This window comes from Gadus morhua, chromosome 16, assembly GCF_902167405.1.
Source record: "Gadus morhua chromosome 16, gadMor3.0, whole genome shotgun sequence".
Lineage (NCBI taxonomy): Eukaryota > Metazoa > Chordata > Actinopteri > Gadiformes > Gadidae > Gadus > Gadus morhua.
The window spans coordinates 14,081,950-14,107,042 of NC_044063.1; the positions used below are offsets into that span (position 1 = coordinate 14,081,950).

Sequence of the window (25,093 nt, forward strand, 5' to 3'; positions counted from 1 at the left end):
AAGAGAGAGAGAGCGAGAGACAGACAGAGAGACAGAGCGAGAGAGAGACGGACAGAGAGACAGAGTGAGAGAGAGACAGAGACAGAGAGCAAGATCAAAGGTGTGTTATAAAGTACCACTGCGCTGCTTCATATCAGCCTTCCACCTTGCAGACAAGCCTCCGCAGAGAGAAGAGCAGTGTGTGTTGTTCTCGCTATCTCTCCATCAAAAAAATATAATTGGATGGTTTCAAAGACACAATTTCCAATCTTTCATACCCAAACAGAAATCTCTAGAAGAGAATTCAGCTCCACCGGATGAACCGCTCCGCGCGGTAACGACACGCCGGCGCAGGTGTCTGCCTCCCCCGGGCGCTGACGCCAGCCCTGTGCTCCCCCAACTTTCACGCAAAACAATTACTTCAGCGTTTCACACTCCTACACCCCTTCCCCCGAATGCAACCTCGCATAATGGATCCAACCCGGGAGCGGAGACGACAGCATTACCGCTCGACTTACGTCAGAGAGCGGAAAAAATACGTCCTTCTAACCGTTTGGTCCGTTTAGCTCCTTGTCCGCGAGAGACTTTAGAATGTACTGTATATATCGAGAAGCATGTCTGTCGCAGCAGCTCCCGCCCCACGCCCCCTTGGTGGCTTCACTGCTCTTCCTGCTACACTTTAAAAAAAGGAACCGGTGTACACATCATCAGCCTGTGTCCTGGGGTCGGACACAAGCTGATGGTATGAACACCTGTCGTCCGCCTGTGATGACCGTATCATCAGCGTGTGTCGAGCCCAGGACACAGGAACCAAGGTCGTCGGCCTGTGATGATGTGTGATGGGTGATGATGAAGTGTCCACTGGTCATCACCTTGGGCCCCTCGAACCCAGGACCCAGGGGGATGATGACCGGTGTAAACCGGTTTATTGCAGAGTGGGTAAAGTGTGGAAGGAGGAGTGGGCGTGTCCCTCCCTGCACTTCAGAGATTCTCTCGAGCATGTGGGGTGAAGGCGATGGCCCGATGCGCCCCAGGTGAGCAGCCTCCCCCAGAGTCTGATCAGCCTGACCCAGCCAGGCGAGGCTGTTGAGCCAGCAGCCGCACATCCTCCATAATGTCATTAAAGAGGCAGGTAGGGCTGGGTAAGTCATCTTCCAAAGGGGATGAGCTGAGGCAGGACTGCAGATAACGGTGTACGAACCCGGAACCTTTCTGCCGGGACTCAAAGCCCCTAAAACCCGAGACCATCCTGCCCCCGAACAAATGCTTCTAGCTTATCCAGAGAGCGACAGAAGAAGACGACAGAGAAAGAATGCAAAGAGTCTGCCTCATCATCTGCATTGCACCAACTTATAGATTCTCTTTAGTATGCAAATTTGTGTGCGTGTGTGTGGGAGCAAGAGGTGAACCGCGGCGGCGGCGGCTACATGTGGCTCGCTAGCAGCAACCCGCCCTGCAGGGCTTTCTGCTAGCGCTATGGTTTTGCGCGCACCACCGCAGCGCTAACTCTGTAGGACGCGGTGCCCTGGGCTCAGTGAATAATCACAACTCCTACTCAGTGCTGTGATCCGGCAGACTCAGGGGAGCAGGGGAGGGGTGGGAGGGGGGTGTGAGACAAGGAGGACACTCAATAAGTCGGCCGATAAATGGTATTGAATAACCACAAACAGATCATTCAACCACTAAACAGTGTATGTTGAACATATATCAACGTACACCTAACAAACGAAGATCGCCTCCTAAAATGGTTAAAAGCCTTTTTTTGCTATAAATCTTCAGTGCAGTTCATTTTAGAACGTATGGTTCAATGTGGGTAAAAACTCAATAGTTATTTTTGCAATTTGTCAGAATCACAATGTGATGCCACGTCCTGGTTTTCCTACGTTACCCAGAATGCACTCGCCGTTGCAGGAGCTCCTCCAAAGCCAATTATATAATTGGCGTGCGTGTGATAAATCAGTTGTGTCAGTAGCAGTATTGGTATAGAAACACACTCAGCCGTTCCAACACATAGCCCTCCAGGTTGTGGTTCCCATGGGGAAGAGACTAATCTGGTCCCCGGTCATTGCTAAACACAGCGATGTCATGACCGCCCATGACTTCAGCCGCAGCATCGTGAAATACAACACCACCCGGTTCAAATCGACACCGGGATGCATGGTCATACTTCCCCAACAGGCCCATTTTAACCTACATTTCCACCATGTTTACCTACATATCTTACCAACATCCGACACCTGCATTTTTAAAGGGGTGACGTTATGCCAATAGGTGTGAGTGTGATCAACCATTGTAAACCATTTGAAAATCTGCCTTTTCCTGTGTTTTAGTGACATCACAAGTGGGCGTGTCCACCTAGATGTACGCTGGATGGATAAGCAACATTTGCCGCAGTCCAGTGGGTAGGCTGGTGGACTGATCTATCCAGCGTACATCTAGGCGGACACCGATCACACTCACACCTGGTGGCATAACGTCACCCCTTCCAACCAATGATCTTGTACTTGTGGGACGTGTGAGGTGAGCTCCCCGTGTCGCTGACGTCATTCACCTGTCGGCGATGGCCCAGGGGTTGAAGCTGCCCACGGGCTCATGAGCCACCAGCCGCAGGTAGGCGTCAAAGTCCTCCCGGTAGAGCCGGATGTCCCTCAGAGTGGCGCCCGGCACCGTCACCACCGTGCGGCTGGCCCCGCCCCCCGCCGCCGGGCCGGGGAACGCCATCGCCGCCGCGCCCCCGACGCAGAGCCTGGGTGCATGCTGGGAACCCGCCGCCTCCCCGTCCGTGGTGAGGCTGCTCTCGGACAGAGCGCTGTGGCTGTGGAAACAGCGGGAGACGGGCGGGTTTATCACACGCTCAATGTTTTGATCACACGCAGACGCACGCCGCCGCCGTCCAGACACCAGGCGCTGGCCGCACGCCATCGTGTACGGAGGCTAATAATACACACAGTCGCAATGCATTTTTTCGTAGGATGGTAGGGGCAAGTACCGTCTTTCTGCTTCTGATTCACCTCTGATTGGTTAGAATGGCTCTCCTCCCATTGGTTATGATTAGTCCTAGCTGTTTGGGGGAGGTTCGGGCTAACCCTAACCTCCCCCAAACAGCTAGGACTAATCGAAACACGATCTAAAGGAGAGCCCTTCTAACCAATCAGAGGCGAACAAGGCGGTACTTGCCCCTACCATCCTACGAAAAAATGTTTGGCGACTGTGCCCCCCGTCAGACTGCACCACAGACGAGGAGCTCCAGAGGCAAAACAGCAGTTCAAAAGGGTGGGGGGACGGCGTGGAACTGGGCCACTCTCCCGCCTGGCACTCACCCCGGATGGGTGGGAGGCGGGGGGGGGCTCAGCAGGGTTTTGGGGGTTCGTAATCCGCTGGGCGAACGAGGCAGTCGGGTCTCTCTCTCCCTCTATCCCTCTCTCTGTCTCCCCCTCTCTCTCTCTCTCTTTCTCTCCCTCATTCCCTCCCTCTCTCTCTCTCCCTCTCTCTCTATCCCCCTCTCTTTCTCCCTATATCCCTTTCTCTCCCTCCACCTCTCTCTCCCTCCCTCCCTCCCTCCCTCCCTCTCTCTCCCTCCCTCCCCCTCTCCCTTGCAGCAGCTTGTCTGTGCTAAATTTAGAGCGTCGCAGCCCTTGCCCAGAGCAGAGACAGTGCCGGTATATTGTGCTGCTGCCCCCCCCGTCCCTGGCTGCGGTGGTCCGGGTTTGGACCGTGTCGGTGGAGGGGGGGGGGGAGGGATATGGGAGGACAGGTGAACTGGATGGTTTTGTTCTGCAAAGCGCCAACGCCACCGACGCCAGTTTCTCCAGGAAGGGTCTTCAGTCATTACACTGGGGCGGTTGTTTCATGCCAATTCCACCCAGCCTGCCATCTAATGCCAAGAAGCACCTTCTCAAAGCACCACACAGGGCTACATTTACTCCAAGGGCAAGGATGGCGGCGTACACTCAGCCGGGGACATTTTACGTTTGAGATTCAAAGTGCAAATAAAATAAGCAAGTAGTGAGATGTAAGATGACGCCTTATTTTCATTCCTACATGCACAAACGAAAGAGGTAGGAAGACAAAGAACTGCTCCTTCAAACGACAACACGCTCCGAAACATCAGGGCAGCCTTAACAACGATGTCACACGGCCGTGCAATCTGTATCCATTAGTGAGCGTGTGCTCGTGTGCATGTTTCGTTAAACCAAACCAGGCTAAAGCCTTAAGACGCTCTCCTCTGGATCCTCAATCATAAATCTGCCCGCTCTGAGGAAAATAAATCCAAACACTGGAACGGACGAGATGGGTGGAAATGTATCTCCATGACGACATGCCCCCCCCCCCCCCCCCCCCCCCCCGCCGCTGGCAGCTCCCTCAGCCAGCGTCTAGGACCAAATTGGAACCAGGATGGCCGCTGGATGAAGGACAGCCATGGGGTGCTTGGGGTGCTGGCCTTTAGCTGGTTCTCTCTCCACGTGGGTAAGGCCTGCCCGCCTCTTATAACACGCCTCCCATATGATAGATAATAGAATACATGTCTTTAAAACGGGACGGGACTGTCACAAAACCAACACAGAGAATAGTGTTACTGGGAGGGGATGGTGGTGGTGGTGTGAGAGAGAGCGAGAGCGAGAGAGAGAGAGAGAGAGAAGTCAATAGAGAGCAGTCGAGAGAGAGAGAGAGAGAGAGAGCGAGCAGTCGAGAGAGAGAGACAGAGCGAGAGCGAGATCAATGCCATTCCAAACCGATTTGAGCTGTAAAGTGCAGGGTGGCGGGTTTTGATGGCATGCAGCGGGCCTTTACTGGCCTTGGAGCGGCCCGTGATTCAGATGAAGATGGAAAGGCGGCACGGGGCTGAAAGGTGGCAGCGGTTTCGCCCGCGACTCTAGCGAGAAGCAATTTCCCTGTGCCATTTCGTTTCAATAACCCGGCTGGAGAAGGCATGGCCGACGGCGGAGAGTAGCCGCAGCCGCGCCAGGGGGGACCAATCGGGTCTGCAGGTCTCACCTCCGTATCACCCTTCACCCCCGCGCCCCACACCTCTTATCATGGCACCGTGACTCCAGTTAACCCCAGACATCCCACTGCCGTGAGCAGGGAGGAGTACAGCTCAGGGGTTGACACTAAGGTTTCAAAAGCACTTGCCCATTGGGCAAGTACAGGTCAGGTTCAACTTGCCCGAATTTAATGTTTTTGCCAGGCACCCGGCCTGGTTTAGGGGGGGCTCAGAAAAATCATCTGAAGCTGAATGTTAGCTTCCACACATATTGTGTTTAAAAAATAACAAACTTCTCTTTGTTTACTTATTTATCGAGCGGTCACATCGTGCCATGAAGTGATTTCAGTCCACCGTTCCAACCTATTAATGCTATCGCCAAGTTACATGTAGACCTGCATGATTTTATGCAAATGTACATAACTAAATATCAGGGGTAGTAGCAAAGATATGTCTTTTTAACTTTAAAGTTTCTTGTAGCTCTAACTGAATAATCACAATCGCGTTTCTAGTAGGGTTGTCAGTCACGATACTGGATTTTCTAACTTCAACACTATTCCTGGAAAAAGATCGATATTCTATAGGCCTACCATTTTTGATATCAGGGGAAGTTTTTTTCAGGAAAGAACATACCCAAAGTAAATAGATTATATATCCACAACTGCAAGGGCGATAATGTCATCTTTGGGCCAAAAGTAAGATTGTTGTGCAAGTGAAATATTAATAAAGCCATGGAACACAGCATAAGTGGAAGATAACATTTCCACCTGAAATAATTATCAGTATCAGTTGGTCGTTATCAGTTGGGAGCGCTGTCTTACTATGAGACACAAATAAAGGTAGATATCTTACAATTTTGACACTTGACAGTGACACCTCTATTTAAAGTTCAGGGCAATCGAATGCACCAAGCCAAACACTCGCAAATAAATATATGGCCGCTAGATTGCGCTGAAGAATATGTTTTCTGATTGAAGGCAATTTACCTATTTCCTAAGAAACCTTCTCTTATTCATTGATTGAAAACACCATGTTAAGTTGCAAAATTTGGCCCAGATACTGGATAATCTGTTTATGGTGGTTTTATACGATCAGAATCAACTTTGTGGGCAAAAATCAAAAAAAGGTAATACTTCATTTTTGGTTGTTAAAAGAAAAGGGGACGTTTCTTCTTAAGTTATTTGCGAGTTTTAGTCACAGAATGATATGGTTTGGACTGTTGGAATAAGTGGAGGCTCAGCTTTCATGTAATATATACAGTAGTTTGTGAGGGTCCAATTTCGTGAAAAAGATCGCTATTGCTGTGTGCATGTGCACAGTTATGAAACCCCAAACCGTGTTCTTGACTTTCCTTGATAATTTGCCTCAATCCAAACGTACTTCCAAACTGCACTCCTCCATCACTACTCCATTTAACTTCTACCTAAACCGTTCGCGGAGGTGCTGCACTTGAGATGCTAGTTGTGTTGGCTAACCTTTAGCGAATCACTGCCATAGACCGCACTGCGAGTGAGTGACAGAAGGCGGGGCTATATTCGCACTGAAGCGATGCGTGTCTGTTAACTCGCTTTCCGAGAGAAGAGAAGACAGCGCGCTGATCAATTGCAAATACTTCTATTTTGTGTGGTTTTGAGGAACAAAAGGTTGTTCTGCAGCTTCTAAAAACATTTGAATAAATAGCTTTTATATTAACATCCACCCAAAATCCACTTGCCCGTTCGGGCAACCAGAAAAAATCTCAACTTGCCCAAACATTTTTTTTACTTGCCCCGGGCAAGCGGGCAACCGTTAGTGTCAACCCCTGAGCTGGACAGTTGGGTTTGAACTAAATCCTGTCGGCTGGCAATCAATACCCTCTGAACTTACCCACACTGCCCCTATAATGGTATTGGGTGGTTTTACATTAACATATACATACATATATTTATATATAGATTATTATTTTTTTTGTATATGCTCCATGTGAACCTCCTAAAATGGCGCATTTTGATTGGTTCGATACCTCAGGATATTGGGCAATATACCATGATTGAGATCTTAAACTCGGCATATTGTTTTCATCGCAAAATGTCCGGCTTAAACCGCTAACAAAAACCAATAAATCCTGGCAAAAATCTTGTTTATTTTTGGAGTGTTCACTGTAGTACTAAAAAAAATTATTCATTCGTCAAATAGAAATGTAGAGCACTGGTGGACTGAGGTGTTTGAAGACTTTATCTCTCCCCCTATGTCTCAGTAGAAGCTTCCCTCGTTCTTAAATATGTGCAGCCCATATCTTCAAAAGGTACATTCACCATTCCGCTGGGAGACCCTCATTCCCTGGTGAATATCCCGCTTTTCCACGATAACATCACTCTGCACACCGCTTCTACTTACAAACATGTGTTCATCTCTATCCAGACGCACAAAGATACACACATGATCGTGTGTTCAGATGTGCGCCACAGGTGTTCGCACAATACTGTAATCAAAACACCTGTTGCCAATTATTAAACACAAAGTGCTGAGACTAACGAACAAACAGCCCGCGCAGGACGGAAGGCGGCAGGTTCTCTGCGCACCTGGAGACAATAAACCACAACCAGAAACTCCACTGCTCCACGCCGCTTCAACTCTTTATTACTCCCATCAGCCCAGAGTAATTCTTCAATAACCGTCGGCTCCCCGGGGTGCACCTCCTCCCCCCCGAACCCCCCGCCATCACTCAGTATTTACCACCCTCAAACGCCCGGCTTTGGCCCAAAATAAATCACTGGCGTTTAGCCGGTAAGTGCTCAATGCGGTGGCTTCGGTTACTTTCAGCAAACGGAACGCAGGACAACTTAGTGGGCTGTGGGCGCGGCCCATAGCTCAGGCACACAAGGACAAGCACACACGTGCACGAAGACAAGCACACACGTGCACAAAGACCTGCACACAGATGCACAAAGACCAGCACACACGTGCACAAGCAAACAGGTGGCCGGGGGCCTCTCTGGGGCTTGGCCACGCCGGGATGTAAACACAGGAAATCAGGGCTCGGAAAACAGGCTAACGAGCGTCCTCGTCAACAGCTGCTGCCCGGACGTTGCCTCTTCCCCGGCGTGCGCCTGATCGGAGATCTGTTGCGTCCGACGCCACGCGAGTCGACGAAGCGACGGAGGGATTACCGAGATCCAACCGTGATCTGGAAGGAGAGGGCCAGGTGGGCTGGCATTAAGCCTCGACAGTTGATGAATGCCGCAGCGTTGCTCGTCGTCTGGGATGCCCTCCAGGCGATATTTAAAGGAGGATTTAATTAGCAGGGTGTCGTCAACTTTCCTGCATCCAGATTTTTTTCCCCCAGACTCTCTCTCCTCCGCAACACTGTTTTCACTTCATCACGTTAACCGCTACTGAGCTTGGATTAATCGGCCGATTTAGCGGAGGTCTTTAACCTCCCGAAGTCTGGCCATTGGCAGCTTTTCAATACTAGTCACAGCAGTCGCTGCTTACCACCTAACGGAGGTATAAAGTAATGAAACTCAAAAAGGAAAACCTTTATAACGCGTTAAAGTATTGAATGGCGGAAAAGGTGTTCATCAGAAGCGACAGATTGCAGAGAGAGCACTGGTGGACTGAGGTGTTTGAAGACTTTATCTCTCCCCCTATGTCTCAGTAGTAGCTTCCCTCGTTCTTAAATATGTGCAGCCCATATCTTCAAAAGGTACATTCACCATTCATCTGATTCCAGTGCTCTACAGATTGCGTCTGGACAGGGACGGGGAACGGGACGGGACGGGACGGGGGGGGGAGGCCGTCTGATGAGACCGCCCCCCCAGAGATACATCACGTTGCATTTTTGGGAAACCTGAAGGAAATGAGTCGGCTGAATCTGTGGTTGTGGTGCTTCTCTAATCATGTTTGTCCTTGGAAGGATTTACCAAACTATGTTTTTATTCAGAGTAATTTAGTTACCATATTGGAAACCAATATTAAAGACAGAATGGTTAACATTTCAACTAGCTTGTAGCTTAAATGGACAAATCTGTAGTCAATGCCGACCGATAGTAATTTCAATAATGTTTTTAATTAAATCACTTCCCATAACTGGTAACACATTTCGCCAGCCCACTTCACTCCGAGTTTAAAATAACCACAGTATCGACCCTCCCAAAACCAAGTATCCCTAGGAAAACACAGACCCCCATTGGACAACCACTGGGACAACGAAGATTGGTCTTTGACACAGCGAAAGGAAATGTAATTTGGCCGCAACCAGAACTCCCTAGGCTGCACTAGGACCAACTTAAGACCCTAATGCCAAGTCGTGTATGGGAACATGTCCAGCAGAAACACACTCCACCTGTCAACGCTCTGAAAAAGGACGAAAAACAACACAAGCCTCCTTTCATCCACAGTGTGTCTGCCAAATGTAACAGCAATCCTATTATGAAACACATCCATCCAGAAATGCGCACTGTGCCATTTTCCGTGTTTCTGCACACGTCCAGTCTTGGACAGAATCGCTCCTTGAAAGATGATGATGCTGCTGCAGAATGCTCCGGAACCGCATTTGTCAGCAAGTCAGGGCCCTGGAACTTCCTATTGGCCCCCCCACGCCTCAAGCCCCCCTGGGCCGGCACAACCCCACCTTTTAATTTCCAGTCCGGACGGAACACCTCGCACATGATGAATGAGTTCATATATTATGGAAATCCAGATTCATTGTTTTGACTCATGTGTACTGCAATAGGTAAATTATCTGAAAGACGACAAAGATTATAGAGGCTGTCTACTTCTGTAGTGATCAATAATATTTTGGAAGCAATTTTAGACCAGTTTAATGTTTAATATAATATAATATAATATACTCTATTACAATTGACTTACCTGAATTTTCAAAGTTTACCTTAGCTGCCCATCAACAAGATAAAATAACAACAATACAATTAAATCAGAACGTTATTTTATAAAATATACAGAACCATATCCTTCCTAAAAGATAAATTACCCCAAATTAACTCCTGTCAGTAAGTTGGACACTAATGATTGGAGGGATGGTCAAATTAGTGACCTTGGACCCTGCAATCTAATTAAACCCCAGGCAGAAAGGAACCCTCTCCCCGAGGGAGGGGGACAGGGAGCCATCACACCTCACCCCGGCGTCAGCCTGCTAATTGGGGCGTCTTAATTGGTCGTGAGGTACAACGTGTTAGCTTGTTTCCACCCTCTCCCTGACAACACAAACCCTCCCCCCCTCCTCCCCCCGACAGCTACTGTTACCCCCACACTCGCTTGTTGTTCAAAGAAAGAAGCAGCTGCAGTCAGAGCTCTGGGCGGGCGAGGTTCCCCCTCTCTGTCTCGCTGTGTCTCTCTCCATCTCCCCGTCTCTGTCTCTCTCTGTATGCCTCTATGCCTCTCTCCCTCTCTCGCTTTGTGTCTTTCTGTATGTCTCTCTATCTCCCTGTCTCTTTCTCTCCCTGTGTCTCTGTATGTCCCTCTATCTCTTTGTCTCTCTCTACATGTCCCTCTATCTCTGTCTCTCCTTCCCTTTGTCTCTGCATGTCCCTCTATCTCTGTCTCTTTCTCCCTGTGTCTCTGTATGTCCCTCAATCTCTTTGTCTCTCTCTGTATGTCCCTCTATCTCTGTCTCTCCTTCCCTTTGTCTCTCTGCATGTCCCTCTATCTCTGTCTCTTTCTCCCTGTGTCTCTGTATGTCCCTCAATCTCTTTGTCTCTCTCTGTATGTCCCTCTATCTCTGTCTCTCCTTCCCTTTGTCTCTCTGCATGTCCCTCTATCTCTGTCTCTTTCTCCCTGTGTCTCTGTATGTCCCTCAATCTCTTTGTCTCTCTCTGTATGTCCCTCTATCTCTGTCTCTCTGCATGTAGCTCTATCTCCCCGTCTCCCTCTCTCTCCCTTTATGTCTCTCTCCATCTCCCAGTCCCTCTCTCCCTTTGTCTGTGGCCTTATCTCCCTCCCAGAGCCAGGAATAATCGGAGCCCAGGGTGGAACCGCTCAGCGGGAGAGTTGAAGCGGGGAGCAGCGAGCGATCCCAGTGGGGGAGAGATTACGGGGACACGAAGGGGAACATTAAAGATTAACTCCGTACTTTACACTTTCTTAACTTTGCGTGTCATTTGTAGTCGTAGGAAAAATGGGGGTTTCGACACGATGGATTTCATCGCGCCTGGGAGAACATTCGACGGCTCTACCCGGGGGAAGTCTTTTGTATGATGTGTTAGCACACATTACCATAAAATACAAAGCTTTAAAAGGTGCTACATGAAGGGTTGCGTTAAAAATTTAAAAAAAAACAACGAAAATTCTCTACAGAATATGAAGCAATAACCGTTTTGACTTTCTGTCAAAGACGTCTATGTATTGTGCTGCAGAGATGTGTGCCGGAGTGAGCAGCTAGCTCAGCGAGTACCGGTCCGTTGTGTCTCGTAATTCCACTTTGCACCTCAAGAGGTCACCGTTACGGAGGTGTTCAGCCTGCCCTCTGTCCTACATGAGGAAGAAGTAGAAGTAGTATGTACTCTGACCCCTTGACTACCGTAGGTCTTAGGTACTGTTGCGGGCAACTATTTTCTTAATCCGTGTAATCCATTGAAACGTGCTAGAATGTAATGTTTCGGGTGAATATGATGCCTGGCAATGGACGTCCTCTAAAAGCACTTAAACACTCAAATACAATGCCTGTCTGGAAGGCAAGTCCATTACAAAATGTCAACAATATCCTCTCAAACCTCAAAACCATGTTGAATTCTCAGGAATAATTACTTTTCTATGTAGAATGTCTAATAGTCATTTTATATTTATGCTGAATGGTTATTACTCTTTGGGTGAATAAGTGGCTACAGATCTGGTTGTTTATGTGATTTCTTATTCCAAAAAAATGTGTGAGAGCCCCTCTCCCCCTCCCCTCAAGAGATTTGTTGAAGAAACAGAATCACTTTGAATGTCACCATTATCTTCCTTTTACCGAACTTTCCAAAGTGTAAAAACATCAATATTCGCATTAGCATCGACCGTACCAAACCCTAAATGGACGTCAGCGTCGACCCTCCCCGTTCAGAATGGTATCACCCATTTCAACCTGAACAGAAGGGACGGGCTGTTCTAGTGACAACCTCGCAGAGGTGAATCCATAATGCATGGGGGGAACCGGTAACCTACCCGGTCTCCACGGGCTCCTCCAGTACGATGTGGGGCACGGGGCTGTGTCTGTGCACCGGCCGGGTCAGTCTAATGGGCTGAGGGGAGGCGGGGTTGGAGCCCAGCGCCTGACCCTGGATCCCTGGGCAGGACACAGCACGTAAGACAGGATACACTCAAAATAGACAACGATAGAGAATAGTTTGGTCCGCTGATGAAAAACCCACAGAAAAGGTTTTTTCCAAAAGGGAGAAAAGAACGGGAGCGAGAGAAGGTGGGAGCCATGAACATAAATCAGCCGTATGTACTGGACAGACCAAACAGTCTATTTTAAAAGGTGCATTGTGGGGAATAAAGTGGCTGAGTAGCAGGGTGGGCTTAGTGGCTGAGGAGGGAGGGTGTTCCTCAACCTTCGAGGGCCCTCAAATCTACACACCGCCCCTTTAAATGGAAATACTTTGAATTGCAAGAAAGTAAAATCATTCATCAATAAAACATTGAAATAGATGTAGTGGAGACAGGAAATGAGCGATCCTCTGCATTCACACAGGAGGTTGTAAAGGAGTGTGATGTTTAATATTTAATAGTTAATTCACATCCCGTTTGTACCTGGTTGTTGAGCGCTGCTCCAGGAGGGAGGGTCCGCGTAGGCGATGGCAGCGAAGCGTCTCCTCACCGCGTCCTCATCCTTCTGCTCACAAACACACACACACACAAACAAGCACGCACACGCACACACAGACACGCACACTCAAACACCCAGACAGGCACACACACACACACACAAACAGACACGCACAGGCACACGCACACACAGGCATGCACGCACAAACAGACACACAATCACACGCACACGCACACACACACACACACACAAATACAGCAAAACACACGTGGAATCAATGAGAGCCGTCCGACCGCAGCCACGCAGACAAACACGACTTTATCACAACACATCGCTTCGTCTCGCCCCTCCCTCTTTTTCTCGCTGCGGCCGCCAGACAAAGGCTGTCAATAACCAGCGCCGGACGCTAACTTTCAGCAGCGCTAACTCCACCTCCTCCTCCCCGTCCTCCTTCTCCTCCTCCTCCTTCCCCTGCTCCTCTCCCCTAGTTCTCTCCTACTCCCCCTGCTCCTCTCACCTGGACCTCCTCCTCCTCCTCCTCCCCCTGGTCCTCTCACCTGGGCCTCCTCCCCCTCCCACCTGGACCTCCTCCCCCTGCTCCTCCTGCTCCTCTCACCTGGATCTCCTCCATGCGCAGCAGCATGCCCTCCAGGGTGGGCGCCCCCAGCCTGCGCCGGGCCTCCCCGTCCGCCTCGCTCGCCCACGCGGCCCGCTCCGTCTCGTCCAGCAGCTCCTCCAGGTGCTCCGCGCTCACCTGCTCCTCGCTCCCCACCGCCTGCCGGGGGAGAGGAGGAGAAGAAGAACACAAAAACAACAGGAGGGACGGAAGAAGAACGCATAATCAGGGAGGGAGAGAAGGAGAGGAAGAACGCAGAATCACGGAGGGGAGAGAAGGAGAAGAAGAACGCAGAATCACGGACGGGAGAGAAGAAGACATTTAGGATATCAGAGATCGGATACGCCCGGTGCCGTTTCCGATCGGACCGTTTCCTCAAAGGCTTTTGATCCAAGGGGACTTCAGTCAGAAGGGAGCAGGGAGCAGGTAGAGATGCCCAAGGGTGCCCACATCTTAGGCTTCTGAAATGGAACCCCCAACCTCTTGACTTGCCAGTAGGACTCCACCATTCTGTTCTAGTGATGAGTCCGAACCCGTCCGCGTCCAAATTGTTCTATTGAGCGTGACGTTTAGACAACACAACATGGAACTGCTTTTCATTTTCTTCTCATTTACTCTCGTTGATTTAGTTTGTTTTTCATGACACTTGTAAATTGAAGCTGATGTACTGACGCACACTAAACATATCTAAGATCTCCACACACTAAGGGGTGGAATGATAATAAGGGGGAATTACTGCTTGAACACAACCACACCGTGGCTGGTGCCACCACAACTTCTCCTACTTATTATTATTTTTTTTACTTTATCATGTATTGTTGCCGCATGTGGCTGTTGAGGAACCAAGGATAAGAATTGTACTCTTTTCAATCAATTGTTCTGATTCTGAATCAGCAGTGGGATCAGCTGTCTCCCGCAGGTCTCACCCCTGCTTCGGTTGGACTGTTTGTTCGAAGGACAACGCCATGGTTAACGGCAAGAACATACCGTCCTTCCTATGAAGCTGCCTCAGGATGAATAGAATTACAAGTCTGGGTTCCACAATAGCAAAGAGGATGAATAGAATCACAAACGCCCGGGTTGCACTATAGCGATCGTCACAACAACCTTTCAGATACTACCGCTACAGCGGCCGTTTGAGTGTGAGTGTGTTTCTACCTGAAACACACTCACACACACGCCTTTCAATGAGACAGGGGTTTCATTGAGTAAGCGTTAACCAACCCACGACGGCTTTGCCCACGATTCCCTGCAGACGCGAGGTTGATATTGACAGGGATCCATAAGGGATCTCATCACTCATCCCTCTCAAACCCTGCCCTACTCGATATTTCTCTACTTATTTGTCCCCGAAGGCCTGCCATTAGAAAGACTGATGATGACTGTGGGGAATTCATTTCATAATTGACGTTTTTTTTCACTGTTTGGTGTCAATAATATTTGCTGCAGGCTAGAAACAGCACTCTGATCGCTATGCCATACGCTATGAAAGCACTGACTTCAGTCTGTGGTGGACATGGTTCTGATTTAATTCAATTAAGTACTTAAAGTGCAGCTACAATATAAACACACACACTACTACACTACACTACATACTACTGTACTGTAGAAGGTGTTCTTCTTAAAGGCCAGCAGTCAGACTCACCCTCTCCTGCCCAGACCTCCGTTGCAGTGGCGATGGGCTGTGGTCCCGCCTGGCCCCCCCCACTCGCTGATGGGACACACAGAGCATCGTCGCGCTGGTCAGAACACAGGACTTTGAATTTCCCGATGGCAGTACCAACACAAAGAGAGTAAATCTGGCGGTATAAAGCCGGCGGAATGGACTCCTTTATGACAAATAAGATATTGATTTTTTTTTCTTTATTACCCCCTGTAGGGTGAGTGACGAGGAGAAGCAGAAATTGTTGCTATGCTGTGTTGTGTTACGTCAAGGAGGGAAACACAGCGTGTGTAAGAGCACGCCAACACATGCGTGCGTGCGTGCGTGCGTGCGTGCGTGTGAGTGAGTGAGTGAGTGAGTGAGTGAGTGAGTGAGTGAGTCTCTCTCTCTACCCGGGCCTCGTCCAACAGGGGCTGGATCTTGTCTCTGGCCTCCTGCTCGGCTCTCTGGGCCCACCGGGTTGGAGAGCTGACCTCCGACCTGGGACGACACATGAACCACGTTAATACAAAAGAAAAACACATTAAAATAAGACATTACTCGCAGTCTATCGCAAAAACAACATGATCATGCATTCTTTTTTGTAAATTAGTAAATTCTACTGCATTGTTATACTGTATACTTAACAGTATATTTATATTTTGTACTGTTCTTTCGGTTTTTTTTTTTATTAACAATAGGTTAAAGGTTGGGTAGGTGATTTGCGAAACGCCAGCAGATTTTGAAAATACACAACTCAAATGGTCCTACCCCCTCTCCTTCAACGCTGACTCTGACTCCACCCATTCCAAGTACCTGGACGCGCAATCATGCACGAGCGCGAACAGAGATGCGCGAGAGCGAGCCAGGCTAGCTTAGGTTTTCGTTTAACAACATGGCACTACATTCAGCTGTAAATTGCACCCAGTACCGCGGGAAGTAGGAGTGCTGGGGGTGCTGCAACACCCCCTGTCCGAGGCCCTGTCTTATCACAGAAAACGATCATTTCTAAAAACTCCGGCCAAAGTGGAGATTTCTGAAAACGCCGGTTATGTGTTGTCGTGTCAACGGGGAGAAACGGGATTTTAGGTTCTGAAGCGTCACATTATGCACCAGGAAATGCTTAACGTCATGTGAGCGCCCGCTGTACCGAATTGGTCCGAATATAAACACAAACCCCATTGTAAGACGACCTATATTTGGAAAAAAGATTTGAAGACCAGATCCGTTTTTTATGAATAAATAAATTGTATTCATTGAAATAATATACGAAAATAAAAAGGCATCGAATGAAACACTGCATTGCCACTAAACAGTAGTGCAAATAGGCCGTACTGATGTGTACACCAAAGACTATTCCTGACACTCCTCTGCCCCGCTGTGTTCGCTCTGGCTGTGGTCGCTCCGAACTGTTTCGGCCCGTGGCAAAGCGAGTCATCCTCGCGCTGTCCAAGGCATTTTGAGACGCAGCATTTATTTAATGCTCATATGACCTAGTGCTGAAAAAAGGTTATATGAAAAAGTGTGAGGGTAGCGGTGGTGCGCTAAACTTGTTCTGTGAGCAGCTGGATGTGAACGATCGATTTTCAACTGTCCGCGCATGCACTGGTGTAATTGAGCTGCGCTGCTATACATCTTTTTTTATCAATGTAACGAGTTGCGAGTCTAGTGCAGGCTGAGGTTTTTTTTCCCCAGCACCCCCTGCTGAGAATACGTTCTCGCTGCAATGGTTGGACCAGATGTTATAAACATTAAACGGTCACATAAATCATTACTATTTTTAGAAAATGTATGTTTGTTTCATATAATTGTATTGGAAGTCCTGGTTTTCACTAGGGTTGCCGCGGTGTGGACATTTTCACACCGAGTAATACACTCGTCTCCACACCGGTATTACCGAGTATAAACGGTATAAACTTTGAAACTAGGTCAACCGCCACACAAGCATCGGTTTTTAGACCCTTCTCGTCCTTCAGTTGCCGCCAACGTTCGAAAGCAGCGCCTAGGATTATTCTTGATTTCAGTTTTTCTCTTTCAGCGTTTTTATTATCAATTACTCTCTGAAAAAGAGTTTTCCTTCTCTTTGCTGGTGGTGGTGGTGGTGGTGGTGGGGATGGTGGCGTCTTGTCTGCCATGGAAATTGTCTTCTACTGCTAGGTCCAAATGTGGATTAACTAGTTCCAGTAGCTACCGCAGGATAACAACAAACAGGAGCTTGCTCTGGGTCACGAGCTCTGGGTCACGAGTACTGCACGAAGGGGTCGCGCGCGGGGCGCGGGGGAGGGGGAGTGCAGTACGACCGTTTGATTGACGTACTTACTGTCCAATGCAACTCGGTGGCAATGGAAATGATTGGCTGGAGTTTTTCGAGCCCTGCCCGTTCCACAGATGATTGACTTGTTTAATTTTCATGTCAGTACTTCTAACTCAGTGGCTGTAAGCGGGTTATGATAAGGATTTCAAGTAATTTTGCAAAAATGGCCAAAAAAGCAAATCACCTATACAACCTTTAAGTGACTTTGAGAGCAAAGGGTTTACCGAAGTCAAATTCCCTGTTTGTTTAGGCAAATCTGGCCATAAGCTGAATCTGAATCTGAAACACAGTGTGATAAGCAACCCGGTGTGGTACAGGAAACCCACTGTGACACCGATCACCTTGTTGGCATGGCACCATTGGAAGACAACACAGGAACACAACGAGACAACACCGGGACACAACAGGTTTAAACAGAACAGCGGTACATCGGGCCAATCACAAACATGTGTTCACAGACGTGCAGCGCTGTGAATCGGCACACTTTCATCTCCGTGTGAATACAGCTGTTTCAGTGAGTCAGTGTTAAGATGAACAATGCAAACCGCAGACAGGGAAATGGGTCAGAAATTGCCCTCCATTTTCTCTGAATATAGAAATCCCTCGCACGCTGGTGATAACACCGTAGACACAGGCGTTCAGACAAAACACCCAGCACAATTGCTGCGTTTTGGTCCGCGGTGGGCCGCATGCTAATTCCTCCTCCTCTTCAGACGAAGGACAAAAGGGTTTCACAAAACATTGGCGTAAACAAACGTATGCTGATGTATTCCCCAATATACACCGTGTCATTTGGCTAATTAAGCAGGACTTATTGCAAACAACACTGCTGAGGGTTAATGATATGTTGCGCCTGCCACAACTCAATGTGTCAGAAGAGCCGATGCAGTTAACGCAGGCAATTGTATAATTGAATTAAATTAATTTGTTTGGGCTGGTTTATTTTTCCGGTCTATCCCACTTGTTTATGCAGTACAACAAGACACTTGTTTACGGTTCTATGGAGTACGTGTCTTGATCTTAAACCAACTAACCAAAGGCTGTTGCTCGTGTAGTGTTTTAATCTGCATTCAAAGATGTGCATGTCAGTCCTATGACATATTCACGTGGCTTATTACATGCATAGCATACAGGTGACTGTGTGTTGAAGTGGCGATCTCCAAGACATTCAAGTATATAAGCGTGTGTTAGGTCACAATCGAGGCCCGCAGAGGGAACACAGTGGTGATTGAGACTATGGCCCACTGATGAAAGCCCTGGCACTTCACATTGCATTTACACACTTAAACATACTGTAAAGTAATGGCTCTTGGCCACTTTATAATTTATACTGTTTGTACAGTTTGTCCTGTTTATACTGTTTGTTCTGTTTGTTGTTTGACCTTACTTTAGCGTTTACTTTAGCATCTATTTTTGTATTCCTTAGCACTACTTAGTATTTTTATGGGATTGTATTATTTCCTATGTCTTCCACTGCTACTGTGCTGTAACATAGAAATTTACCCTCCGGTAGATTAATAAAGTTGTATCTATCGTTTGGCGTGTTACGAACCTTACGAACTGTTACGTCTGTGATCCCGTTGGGATCTAGTGGAACGATTGCCGCTCATCGGCTTAGGTGTTTGCCAAAGAGATCTCAACTCTGTGATCCTTTAAAAATGTTATTTCACAGCAGGAAACACGAGTGTACTCACTATAGAAAACCCAACCTTAACCGAATATCCTGTTTGCATGCGGTTGCATGAGGTTCAGGGTTCGAATCCTATGTCTGCCGCCTACCTATAGGCATCCCTGAGCAAGACGCCTCAACCCCCAACCTGCTCATTAACTACATCTTTGTGTACATAAATGTAATGTTGAGTGAAAGAAATGTAATGTCCGCAGCACGTCTTAAGCTCCTATATTTAGTAATAAAAAATTAACAGCCGCTCATTTTTTATTATTAAATATGGGGGATTAAGCAGTGCTGTGGACATTACATTTCTTTCACTCAATATTACTTAATTTGCCCTGGACCCGGCCAGAAGGTGGGATGTGCACACAGCTACTTTTTTGCACATAAACGTAATGACCATGGCTTTGGGTCAAAGTGGAGCAGTGGACAGTAATGTCGCTTGCTGCGCCACACTGTTGCCTCTCTGGCCCCCTCCACTCTAAACAGTAATCACGTTGCCGTACCGCAGTCTGTGGATGTGCTCCGCCTCCGCGCGGCTCAGCTGGTTCAGCTCGCGGAGTCTCTGCATGGTCGTCCTCTCCAGCCACACTTGTCTGCCAGGGCCACACATGGAGCAATGAGCGCGACGCACAGAAACACAGAAACACAAGTCAAGCTTCACGTTACGCCTCAGGACGTTTGACCTCGGCCCTGATTTAAAAACGAAAAAGAAAAAGCACGTTGGCCTGGAATGGGGATTTGATTGAATACAAAAAAGCTACTCAGGCGATACATATTCATGAGGGTCTGTGTGTGTGTGCTAAAAATAGACACTGGGTTAATTTCCCTGAACAAAAGGAAACTGAAACAGCGTCTCAGTGAAGCAGCACCTCCATTAAAATGCGCTGCCAATAATTAACTTTGAGTTTGAATCAGACCACTGCGTTCAAATAATTGGTTTCTTTCAGTTTGCTCTGGGGATGGACAGACGCACTCGGGGCCCAGCGAGGAGCACCCTGGTGTGCAGGGGTCGTCCACCCAGCAATATCCTTTGGAAACAAAGCAATCAGTCTGAGCCTGACCTTAGGGCCTCGTTCTGGGCTCGACTCCTCTGGTCTGAGAAGATGAGCTGCTCCGCCTTCGGCCCCCTGGCCTCGCTGGGCCTCGGGGGGCTGGGAGGGGCCTTCGGTGGGGAGAAGAGGCAGCGAGGCTCTGGTCTGCCTTCACGAGGGGATCTGCTGGAGGTCAACAGGGCCGTTAAACCACACGCAGGCCAGCACACAGGTAAATGGTCATTGGTAAATGGACTAGGGCTAGGCGATTTGGCCTCAAGATAAAAAATCTCACATTTTCTCAAACCGAACCCGATTATTGATTTTAATTGATTTCTTTCTGTAAGTGAAAAAATATATATATCTTTTACGTTCTGATTTTATTTGAAGAATAACAATGATTAACGAAAGCAAAATAAATAACACACATCTCCCACTCTGCTGCGTGCCTCAGTTTAAGATGTTTGAATAAATCGGATGTACTGCTGCTTTTTGTTGCCACAGACTTTAAGCAAACTCTATACACTCACTTTTTTCAATGCCTGCTGCCATGTTGATATTGAACCTTTTAATTTTATTTATTTTTAGATTGTATTTTAAAAAGATCGTCCCAAGCCATTAGTTTGAATTACGTTTAAAAATCGATGAATCGCCCAGCCCTAAAATGGACCGCATTTATACAGCACTTTGGCATCCAGAGAGGAGAAAGAGCGGCAGAGAGGGGCCCACCTTGGAGCAGGACGGGGAGGGGAGTGCGGTGACGCTGGCACCCAGGGTACGGAGGGCTCTCGCTGGGGAGGGGGCTGGCTCACACGGAGCTGGGAGGACACGGTGGGCTGGCGGAAGCCTGTGTCGCCCCGCACTGGGTGGCTCTGTTGGGGAGAGACCATCAGCACAGAGCCGTTTAAACACCCATCCACAGGTGTGAGAAACACACACACACACACACACACACACACACACACACACACACACACACACACACACACACACACACACACACACACACACACACACACACACACACAGACACACACACACACACACACACACACAGTTCTTAAGATGAACGGCGGATCCTTTGGGGATTACGGGATTTAAATGCTTCACACGGTTATCTAAATCCTAAATACCGTGCAAATGTACACATCTCGTTAACTAAGCCTGCAGCTGATTATTCATCACAGGATATTATGTTCAGATAATAACAAGGCAACATTAATTAAGCACACCAATTATGTTATAGCCACAACTAGTGTTTACAATATATGAAATGTAAACATGTATTGCATGTCACAGGCCAAGTATCAAAGTGCAGCTGGTGTGCGTGCATTGAGCATCACATTTTACATTGCACATGAATACATTATACCCAACCCATAGGGTCCAAAATAACAGCGGACTTATCTAACCACTCGATAGGGACAGAAGAATAAATCAGGGTTTCAAATTAAAACAATTCCAAGGCTTAATGTGAACCCTCCAAAGCAGAAACATTGGCTGGAACTTGTTCAAGACATTTTTGTGATGGAAAAGATGGCATACTTTTTGAGGGTCAAAGAGAACACTTTTGAACAGTTGTGAATGCCCAATACAAATATTTTAGATTGAACATAGAGATACTTCCAGACAATGATTATTTTCTTTACTGTTTTTGTTTGTCATTGTGGTTATTATATTTTCTATTTTTCTTCTTTCAATAATGTTGTTGTTCTGAGTAATATGTTCTCAAAACTCAAGTAAAAAAAAGAAAAAGGAAAAACAATTCCTTGGCGGTAGAATCTCCCAGAATTCCATAAGTATATTTTGAACCTTGAGTATATGACATCAACGTGTTTGATGATGGGAGGACTATAGTGTTGGATGAAGGGTGGTGCCTCTACCCTGCTCCTCTCTCTCTCTCCTCCTCCTCCGCCGTGGGTCTGTGGCTCCGGCTGCTCCCGACTCTCTGCCTGCAGCGCCCTCTGCTGGAGGAGGCTCTCCAGGCCGGCCCGCAGCGCCTGGCTCCGCCCCACAGGCTGGCCCCGCCCCCCGGGCTGGCAGGGGGCTCCGCGGGGGGGGACCCTGGGAGGAGGGGCTCTCCTCCTGCCTGAGACCCCCGAAAATAAATTAACAGACATGAAGGGAAGCGAACATTCGAAGCCGTTACCGAACATTCAGTGGCCCCGGACACTGGCTTCACCACGGGGGCAGAGAGCTGACGGGGGTGGAAGGTACTGGCCGGTACACTTGGCAATCAGCCCCCCCCCCCACCTCTCCCCCCGCTGCCGGCTGGGGGCCGTGAGATGACTTCGGTAGGGGGCTTTGGTGGTCCCAGCGGGGCTGGACACACTAATCTCACCAGAGTGCTCCGCAGTCACGCCCGTCCTCCGTTTAAACGTTGGTTACGAGTGCTTTTGTTGCCATGGACCTCTGGAGTGCATTTGAGGTGTCTCTCTCTCCACCCCCCCCCCCCTCTCTCTCCCTCCCTCTCTCTCTCCACCCCCCCCCCTCTCTCTCTCTCTCTCTCTCTCTCTCTCTCTCTCTCTCTCTCTCTCTCTCTCTCTCTCTCTCTCTCTCTCTCTCTCTCTCTCTCTCTCTACCCCCCCCCTCTCTCTCCCTCCCTCCCTCCCCCTCTCTCTCTCTCTCCCCCTCCCCTCCCCCCCCTCTCTCTCTCTCTCCCTCCCTCCCTCCCCCTCTCTCTCTCTCTCTCTCTCACCCTCCCTCTCTCTCCCTCTCTCTCTCTCTCTCTCTCCCCCCCTCCCACGGGGAGTGATTTGCCTCCACCAGAGCCAGCAGGAGTCATCCAGTTGTGAAATAAACGGCGGGGGGTCCAAGCGGCCGATTGGTGCTCCGGTGGCCATTTTCCTGTCATTGCATTCACGGCTCCTTATCAATTTCCAGCGGCCGCTGCAGTGATGGAGGCCCCGCGGGGGGCCCGAACACAACCGCACGCGGAGGCTCGAGTGATTCTCTGATTCACAGGAGATAAATGGCCCGCTCCGCCACCCAGAGCACTTTGTGTGATTCAAAATATAACAGCACCTAGCAGCAGGCACGGACCCTTGATTCTCTACTCTTGAATATTATCCCCCCGCGCTACGACCGGTGATGTTATAAACAGAAATGAATCAGAAATATGGAACGATCCTCAAGGGGAAAAGTGACTAAAACAAACACAGTCAAGCTGCTTTCTGAGTACTGAATTGTAAATTGTTATAAATATGATAATAATTTTGTTTAGGTTGGGCCAAGTCCCGTAGTTGCATGCAGGCAATTTGTTTATTTTTGCTAGTTTGTCAATGTTGATACGTGTCCTGAATAGAACTTCAACGTCTGTTTTTTTTCCACAGGTTTTGTTTTACGATTTGCTAGTCAAGGAGTGAAACCGTATTTGTACTGAACTCACTTGTAAGGTTACATGATTTTTAAGACATTTAGATCCATGTCATTAAAGGGTAGAGCTGTCTAGCGTCAGACCTTAGCTTCTACTACACTATCCTGCAGAAACGCAACGTTCTGGGCAGGAAGTCTCTTCTGAAGCTTGTGAAGGTTCAAGACTCACTTGTTCTGAGTTCACCTAGACTTATTGTACTTATTGGATGCTACACGATATGCAATGTGTAGCATCTTATCCTATCTATCTTTGTAGTGTACGGGGAATGGGTTACCCTAACAATTGTTCGTTCTTGGCACTTGGTTCTATGAACATCCTTACTGTACCGACAGTAATGCATCTTTTCTCTTTCTTCTGACAAAGTAAGAGAACACTTAATGTAGGTCGCTTTGGATGACAACGTCTGTCATATGCCCTGAATGTAATTGTGATTGTAGAGTGCAGTGTCATTCTGAGCAGGCCCTGCGTGTTTACCATGAATGCTCTTCCTGGGTCCCACAGCTTTGTGCCTTCCCGGGCCCCTGCCGAGGGGGGCCCCCCCGGGTGCACGGGGGGTGGACCTGTGGCGCGGAGGAGGAGACCACCCGCGTGGAGGAGAAGAGGAGCTGCGTGCCGGGGCTTGTCTCTGCTGAGATCGGTCCTGTTCACTGAAGGCTGAGTCCAGGGTCTGCAGGGAACACAGGAACCCAGTCAGATAAACAGCGAGCCGAGAAGGGAAGGGATGAGATGGGGGAGGCTCGGTCGAGCCCAGAAGGGAGGTTGGGGCGCCACCGCGGAAGAAATACAGGATAGGAAAGGAAGTTAAAAGAGAGCTGAAAATAAATACGAATATGCAATCAATCAGGGGGAAAAACATCTCCATACATAGATCTATCTACAGTGTCGATAGATGTATGTATGGAGTTTTCCCCTCCATTTCTTCAGTACTCGTATTGTTTGGATTCTACACAAAACAAGTGATAATGTGTAGAATTGTGTAAGATCATATTGTTTACATTCGACACAATGTTGTGTCGATTCTACGCAATACGAGTACTGTGTATTGTGTAGATTCTACACAATGTGAGAAAAAATAAAATATGAGAGAAGTAGTAGTGGTAAACATTGTTTACCATACATGCTGCACCATTGAAATTGTGTCCGAGGTGAGAGCATTAAACATTTCGCACTCTTAGCAACAAGTAAACCTATCGAATCCATTTAAAATAACATAAAACCAGTCTCAGCAGGTATACCATGCCATGCAACACCAGCAGGATCCTCTCACCTCTAGCCTCTGCAGGACCTCCAGAGCCGTGGAGGGGACCGTCGACCCGGGGTCCACCTCCACCGTGGCGGCGCGTTGGGCGAGCTGGCGTAGGAGCTGGCTCAGCTCTCTGTGATGGGACGGCACATTGCCCACGGGCGGCTCTGACAGTTGTTGGGTGAAGACCCGCATGGCCCTGAGAGCTGATCTGTGGGCCGCTGCCAACCGGTCCACGGCCTTGGACTGACCAAACAAACAGGGAGTGAGTGACATTGATGATACAAAAAGAGAAGGACAAGCGATGCCCTTCGCAGTGGATCATGGCGACGGTTAGCATTGAACACACCTTCTTGGTGCTCCGGTCTCTCTGGGGACACGGCTTCTCCATCTCCTCTTGGATGTCTTTGACCTAGACGACAACGTGTGCAGAATATAAAGTATCCAAGGTTTCACTGCAAACCGTTGCCCAGAGTCTAGCGAGTGGAA

General features: G+C 48.5%; 1 protein-coding gene across 3 annotated transcripts in view; it reads right to left on the reverse strand.

Annotated features, from left to right (window-relative positions):
- kiaa0753 (KIAA0753 ortholog) overlaps positions 1 to 25,093 on the reverse strand; it is a 29,591-nt gene that overhangs the window by 1,639 nt on the left and 2,859 nt on the right. The window contains exons 5-17 of one of the 3 annotated variants that reach the window (XM_030381879.1): positions 24,954 to 25,016; positions 24,629 to 24,850; positions 23,836 to 24,028; positions 21,869 to 22,074; positions 20,715 to 20,857; positions 20,016 to 20,168; positions 19,458 to 19,547; positions 15,379 to 15,466; positions 14,969 to 15,034; positions 13,324 to 13,482; positions 12,692 to 12,773; positions 12,104 to 12,224; positions 2,531 to 2,794 (exon numbers count right to left, since the gene is read on the reverse strand). In XM_030381879.1, coding sequence (XP_030237739.1) covers positions 2,531 to 2,794; positions 12,104 to 12,224; positions 12,692 to 12,773; positions 13,324 to 13,482; positions 14,969 to 15,034; positions 15,379 to 15,466; positions 19,458 to 19,547; positions 20,016 to 20,168; positions 20,715 to 20,857; positions 21,869 to 22,074; positions 23,836 to 24,028; positions 24,629 to 24,850; positions 24,954 to 25,016 — 1,850 coding nt within the window. Of the gene's footprint in view, positions 1 to 2,530; positions 2,795 to 12,103; positions 12,225 to 12,691; positions 12,774 to 13,323; positions 13,483 to 14,968; positions 15,035 to 15,378; positions 15,467 to 19,457; positions 19,548 to 20,015; positions 20,172 to 20,714; positions 20,858 to 21,868; positions 22,075 to 23,835; positions 24,029 to 24,628; positions 24,851 to 24,953; positions 25,017 to 25,093 lie in introns of all 3 variants that reach the window. The other 2 variants (XM_030381878.1, XM_030381880.1) reach the window with 2 other exon arrangements.